We start from the raw sequence: 6,798 nt of genomic DNA on the forward strand, positions 1-6,798 counted from the left end.
AAAAAAAAAAAAAAAATTAAAAAAAAGAAAACAAAACTTTATTTTATAAATAGAAAATTAATTTCTCAATCACTATAGTCATGAGTTTTTCCAAGGGGAAGATAAAGTCTATATATAGAATTGGGGTAGGTGGCATAATTGCTGATTAGGATGAGAGGTGGGCCAGTGTAGACACTGAGCCCATTAACATGGGCAATGGATTCTGTTTAAAGAGATCAACATTACATTATCGTACAAAGGCAAAGCATGTTTTATAACTTTTAAAACTGAATTTTGTGAACATATGGAACTCAGGATTTTGTCTTTCTCATATCCCAATTACTCAGGAGTTAGATAAATAAATGGATTTTCATTTACTGGTTTTAGGCATGTTAAAATGTATTAAGGTGGTTTTAATAAATTAGGAGAAACAGGAAGTAGTCTAACATTTTTTCAGTAAAACTGATGGTAGTTCTGATTTCATTTGTTTCACTAAATGAGAAGCACTCTTTCCACCGTAGGATTGTCTGGGCCCCCTGGTGCTGGAAAATCAACATTTATAGAATATTTTGGAAAAATGCTTACCGAGAGAGGGCACAAATTATCTGTGCTGGCTGTAGACCCTTCTTCTTGTACTAGTGGTGGTAAGTATGGCTGATTCTTTCTAAATTGCAGAGTTGCGGGGGTTCTCTGTTACAATTTAGCAGGAATTTGCACAGCCGGTTACCTCAGACTGCTAGCTAAGTTTGGTCTCATGCAGGAAGGGGTTCTGCAGACTAAAGGTGGAAGTTGAGGGAGGTAGTTTGGGAGCATTGGACTTTATAGAGGAGGTCAGCTTGCGGGTAGCTCAGTGGGTGATTAGAGCCCTGGGATGCATGGTAGGCGCCAGTAGCTGACAATGATCCAAAGCAGATTTCAGCCCTGTGGCTCTCATATCTAAGGATAGGCCCCTTTCCCTCTTGTTTTTCCTGGCTGCATGAGCAGCTATGCAATTCAGAAAATGGGTCCTTACTCATTCATTATTTGCCTCATATTGTAACATCTCTTCTGTTAAGCTTTAAAGAAAAATCTGACTGCTGTTTATAACTTGTCACCCATTTATATTATATGTTCAGTTCAACAGAAAGCTCTTAGAGGGACCATGTAATATATTGTCGTTCCCCTTACAGCACTTAGCATGGTACATTATAGATTGCAGAATGTTCAGCAATTACTTTCCAATTTGAGGTCATGCAGTCACTCAAAGTTTAATTCACAGCTCATCAGAGATAAAATGAATATAAATTTAGTTCCTTAAAGGATCATTTAAAGAAAACATAAAGCATAGTATATAAATGCTCAGACATAGTTTTTCTCCCCTTGCCCCTCTTTGTGATTTAAGCTTCTCATATAACAGTTACTCACTTAAGTATTCAGAGGCCTACTACAGGTGAGGTGCTGTGCATGGAAAGTACTGTTCTGTATAATGGCAAATAGGACACAGTCTTCTTGGCCTTATGGAGCTTTGCTTCTTAAGAGGGAAACTAACAGTAAACACAAACCATTACAATATAACGTGTGTTGTGAAGGGGTAAATACAGGGTGCTTTGTGGAAATATTTGGTTTGTGTATTGCGGCATACTGTGAATTTAATGCTAAAACGTAAAGAATGGTGATATAATCATATTTGGGGGCCTTAGGACAATAGAGAGGTGGACAATTCCATCACAACCTGTTGAGAAATCTAATTCGGATCATTCAAAATGTTAGATTAACTGTAATAAAAATGCTAACTGTAAAATAAAATTTTTACTCACAAGTTCAAGATTAAATCCATGTCCATGTGTTATCTAACTTATTTACAGTCTTAGAACTTTGTAAACACATTTTAGTAAAAAATTTATTGATACATGGCCTTCAATTTTATATAGGTGAAAAGGCCTTTTCCCCTCCATCTTTATAATATTCTAGAATACTTGCAATAGAAAGAGAAAATAATAGCATGAGATAATCATAGACAGAAGAAATGATGTTATACAATAGTCTCTGGTTAAAGCTGCATAGCGAAGTAGTTCCTAACCTTTCACAAACAAAAGGTGAGGTGAAAACGGTACAGACTTTGAAAAAAAAGTACATGAGGATAAACAGAACACTATAAATATAAAATTCTACCTTACTGCATCCATACATACATTTGAAAAATCGTATTACATGAACGTTGGAGATGCATTACTCTTCTGGTCTGTAATCAATCCTGACTTACTCTTTGGATTCACAGACCCCCATTATAGCTTTGAGACCTTCCTGAGGGTCTGCAATTAACAGTTTGGGATTCACTGGCAAAGACAATTCTATGGGAGAGTGAATTTCATATTGTGTAGCTCAGTGTGAGAAGATGTTTAGGATGATAATTTTAAAGTATAGCTTTGGCACATTGTTGACTACACAGAGAAGATTTCATGTAGAAGATTACTTCAGAGAGAAGTTTTATGTGAAGTTAATAAGGTGGGGGGGGAGGGATAGGCGTGTGCTCTAGAATTAGAACCTATGAGAAAAACCTAAGCTGGAAAAGGGCATGCATGTCTTTAAGGAACTTCTCAATTTTTGGCATCAACTTTATGTGGGAAAGTCAGCCCGTAGAGAAAGTGAAAATAAATATTCACATTAAAACAGTACTACACCTACAAATGTTTTTATATGGCTAACTCAAAGTAGTAAAAGGTAATAGTAGTTTCAGAGCTTTCTGTCTTCTAGAATTTGCAAGTATTGATGTTTGTCAAAATACTACAATGAATACAAAACCATAACCAGTGTCATTCCACAGGTATTAAATTGAGTGTCTACTGTGGACGCTTTCTTAAGCATTCAGTGCACCGCGTATGTAAGACACTGTGCTATGGGCATGGAACTTAGTTAAAGCACCATTTCTCAACCTTGGCACTAGTGACATTTCGGGACAGTTGTGGGTGTTTGTCCTGTCCATTGAAGGATGCAGCATTCCTGGCCTTAACTTAGTAGATGACAGCAGCACCTGAGCCCTCAGTTGTGACAAGGAAATACATCTGTTTAGACATTTCTAAATTTCTCCTTGGGGCAAAATTGCCCCCAGTTGAGAACTTATTTGTATAAGACATATAAATATGAAACTAAAAAATATGTCATATCAATAATTTTCTATCCATTAACTCAGCTTTCATTACATTTAATGAAGGCTCCAAAATTTCTAAGTAAGAAAGAATTAAATGCAACAGACGTGGCAGAAAGGGCAGCTTGAAGGGTCATGACTATAACATTTACATGAGGCTGAGAAAATGTCATTTGTACACATAAGAGAATGGGGAGCAGAGGGTGTTCATGGAGACACTAGGAATGGGAGGGACACGAAAGCTCTCCTGGGCTCTCCAGGATGCTGGCACAGACTGCAGAGCAGTTGTACCATAGACATTCACAGAGGTTGTGGGGGAAAAGTTTCCTGACAGATTATGAAGGGACAAGGACTTTCACTGATTCTTTGTAAGGTGGAGAAGTTCTGTGCTGTTGCGATTAACGGTTTTTGAAGAGCATTCCCATCCATAATTATATTTGATTCTCCCAGTGTCTTACTACCTCTGTCAGATGGCTGAGGAAAGAAGTGTTCAGGTAGGTAAAGCAACTTCCCAAAATTGTGGAGAAAATGGTGGAGTCAGGATGCAGGCCTTGGGCTTGGCAGAGGTTGGCTCGGAAGCTGGAATTGGACCAGCAGGGCAGGGGTGAAGGATCCAGACTTAAATCCTTCATCAGTGAGAAGTCATTATAGATTTTGAGGGGCTTGAAATCCTACAGAGATTAATCTGGCATTATTGTACACAGTGAGTTGAAGGAAAACTCAATAATATGAAATACAATTGAGATTTAAGGAGAAATGACATAAGGACGTCTCCCTGGCAACTGGCTGATTGATAATTGGTCCTCACAGCTGGTCCACATTTATAAAATGTAACCATGTGTTTTAGGATCACTCTTAGGTGATAAAACCCGAATGACTGAGTTATCAAGAGACATGAATGCATATATCAGGCCGTCTCCTACTAGAGGGACATTAGGAGGTGTGACAAGGACAACAAATGAAGCTATTCTATTGTGTGAAGGAGCAGGATATGACATCATTCTAATTGAAACTGTAGGTGAGTGTGATACTCCATTTCATAAAACAATGTGCTGTTATCATGAATGCTATAGAAAGATGAGTGACAACTAATTTAATTTGTTCATCCAGCAGACATTTGCTAACTGGGTAACTAAGTACAACATGTTATTCCATATTCCATAGAAGACATGAGTGAACAGGCTGTACTCCCTACCCCTAGAGCTTGCCATTTAAAGAGTGAAAGTAAGTCATGTACCTGGATAACTGTTCTACAAGTAACATGTCATCTGTGCCAGAAAAGAAGTGTTTTTTTTTTTATTAGTTTCAGATTAACACAAGTGTACAAATGATTAGGTTACATTTCTAAGGTAAAGTTCAAGTTGTAGTTGAGCCCTCACCCAAAAGATGTGCTGTATACTCTGATATCGTGATCATTAAGTGAGAGGGCACCAACGGCTCTCCCCACGCCGAACTATTAATATAAGTATCAGAGTGATACTCGAACATAACACCTGGTTTGTTAAGCATATTTCATACATATAAGAAGATTAATGTAATTGATTGCCTTTTGACTACAGAGCTATGTTTTATTTTTATATCTTTAACATACATGTTAGTTACATGTAATAAAGCATATCACATTCTTACAGTGTGACAAGCTATTATATTATTGTGTGATAAATGTTTATGACATAACCTATAATTTGGGGGGGATCAGTGAAGATTTCCTAGAGGAGGTGATAGCTGAACTAAGTTTTGAAGAAAGAATTAGAGTTAAATAAAGTATGCGGTGAAGGGTCTTTGCAGAGACACAAGGGTTGAGAAAATGTGACTCATCTGAAGAAGTGCAGTTTGCTCATGGTACTCAGAGCACAGAGTGCGGTGGCAGGGGGAGGAGAGGGGTGGGTTGGAGCAGTAGGCCAGGCCAGATTGCCAAGGACCTCATGTGCTATGCTAAGGGTCTGGAGTTTGCCCTGAAGGGAGTGGGAAGCCACTGCAGGATGGCAGCAGAGAGGGACAGCAGATATGCACTTTGGAAGGACCTAGCAGAGTGGAGTCAGGGATACAGATAGGAGACAATTGTATACAGCAATTCCAGAGAGAGGCGGGACTGGGGGTCTGAACCAAGCAGGGAAGTAGGAATGGTGAAGGTGAGATGGATTACAAAAAACACTGCAGGTAAATTAGCAGGACTTTATCCATGCTAAAATATGAAGGAAGGAAGAGGAATCAAAGGTAATAGAGAATACTATGGGAAAAGTGGACTTGGAGAGAGAAAAAGAACAGGTCCAAGTGTAACTATATCAAATGCAAAGTGCTCACTCAGTGTCCAGGTGACTCTGTCTAAAGAAAGGGCTGAGTAGGGTGGGCGTGGTGGCTCATGCCTGTAATCCCAGCACTCTGGGAGGCCAAGGTGAGTGGACCACCTGAGCTTACAGGTTTGAGACCAGCCTGAGCCATAGGGAAACCTCCTCTCTAAAAATAGCCAGGCGTCGTGGCGGGTGCCTGTCGTCCCAGCTACTTCGGAGACAGAGGCAAGAGAATCACTTAAGCCTAAGAGTTTGAGGTTGCTGTGAACTGTGACACCATGGCATTCTACCAAAGGGGATAAAGTGAGACTGTCTCAAGAAAATAATAATAAATTAGAAAAAGGGCTGAGTGAGAAATCCAGATTTAACAGTTATCCGCAGAGTTCATGGCTCATACTTCAAGTTTGGAATCTGGTTCAGATCAACAGAGGGAAATATGGGCAAAACGTGAGATAGTTGTATTACCGAGCTAGGGCTGCTCTAGTAGACCACCACAGGCCGGTGACTGAAAGCCCAGAAGTTCACTTTCTCAGTTCTGAAGGCTGGAAGTCTAAGACAGGGGGCAGCAGGTGGGTCTCTCCAGGGCGCACTCCTCATCTTGCAGGTGGCCAGCACCTCACTTTCTTCACCCACTGTTTCTCTGTGCGCTTGCTCCCCAAGTATCTCTTCCACCAACAAGGACACTAGTCCCATTGGATTAGGGCCCTATCTTTATGACCTCATTTAACCTTCATTATGTCTTTAAAGGCTGATTAGGACTTTAACAGAGAATTTAGGGGGAAAGGGAGGAGAACACAATTCAGTCCATAACAATAGCCAAGACTGGGTTTTAGGAACCCCATGTTAGAGGGTGGATGGAAGAAGGGTTGCTGGAGTGGTAGTAGGGGAGTGAAAAGAGAAGAGTGCTGTAAAAGCCAGGACTATTACATTGAACTTGGATTTAGCTGCTTGTCCCAGAGACTTAAATGAGAAAGAGATTATTACCTTGTAAATAAAAGAAGCTTGAGGCAGGCTGTCCAGGGCAGGTGTGGCGCTCCTGCAGTGGCCTCAGTGTCGCAGGCTTCTCCTGTCTGTCTGCTCACTGCTCTTAGCATTTGGTTTCTATCCTCAAGCCTTCTTGGGGTTAAAAGATGGTTGGTGAAGGTCCAGCGGTCACATGTGTGTTCCAGGTAGAAGAGAGGAAATGGGGGGTGGCGGGGGAGGGGGTGATGGCTGACCTCCTAGCCCGGTCAACCTCATCTAAAGGACTTGCCTGGGAACCCTACCTGACGACTCTTGCTTACACTTGCCAGTCATCTCTGGCTGATAGGGGACCATGTGAACATGGCCTTCACCTGGTACACTGATACTCCTAATAACATTGGGGTAAAAAAATAGAGAATAGATGTTGAATAGGTAAGTAGA

The 6,798-nt window shown here is 40.5% G+C and overlaps 1 protein-coding gene across 2 annotated transcripts in view; it reads left to right on the forward strand.

The window, feature by feature from the left end:
- The window catches only part of MMAA (methylmalonic aciduria (cobalamin deficiency) cblA type), a 17,858-nt gene that overhangs the window by 2,905 nt on the left and 8,155 nt on the right, over positions 1 to 6,798 (forward strand). Inside the window, exons 2-3 of one of the 2 annotated variants that reach the window (XM_003790198.3) lie at positions 501 to 623; positions 3,951 to 4,121. In XM_003790198.3, the coding sequence (XP_003790246.1) occupies positions 501 to 623; positions 3,951 to 4,121 (294 nt within the window). The remainder of the gene's footprint in view (positions 1 to 500; positions 624 to 3,950; positions 4,122 to 6,798) is intronic. The other variant, XM_023513480.1, reaches the window with a different exon arrangement.

This window comes from Otolemur garnettii, unplaced genomic scaffold (genome assembly GCF_000181295.1).
Source record: "Otolemur garnettii isolate 467f Iridium unplaced genomic scaffold, OtoGar3 scaffold00041, whole genome shotgun sequence".
Taxonomy (NCBI): Eukaryota; Metazoa; Chordata; class Mammalia; order Primates; family Galagidae; genus Otolemur; species Otolemur garnettii.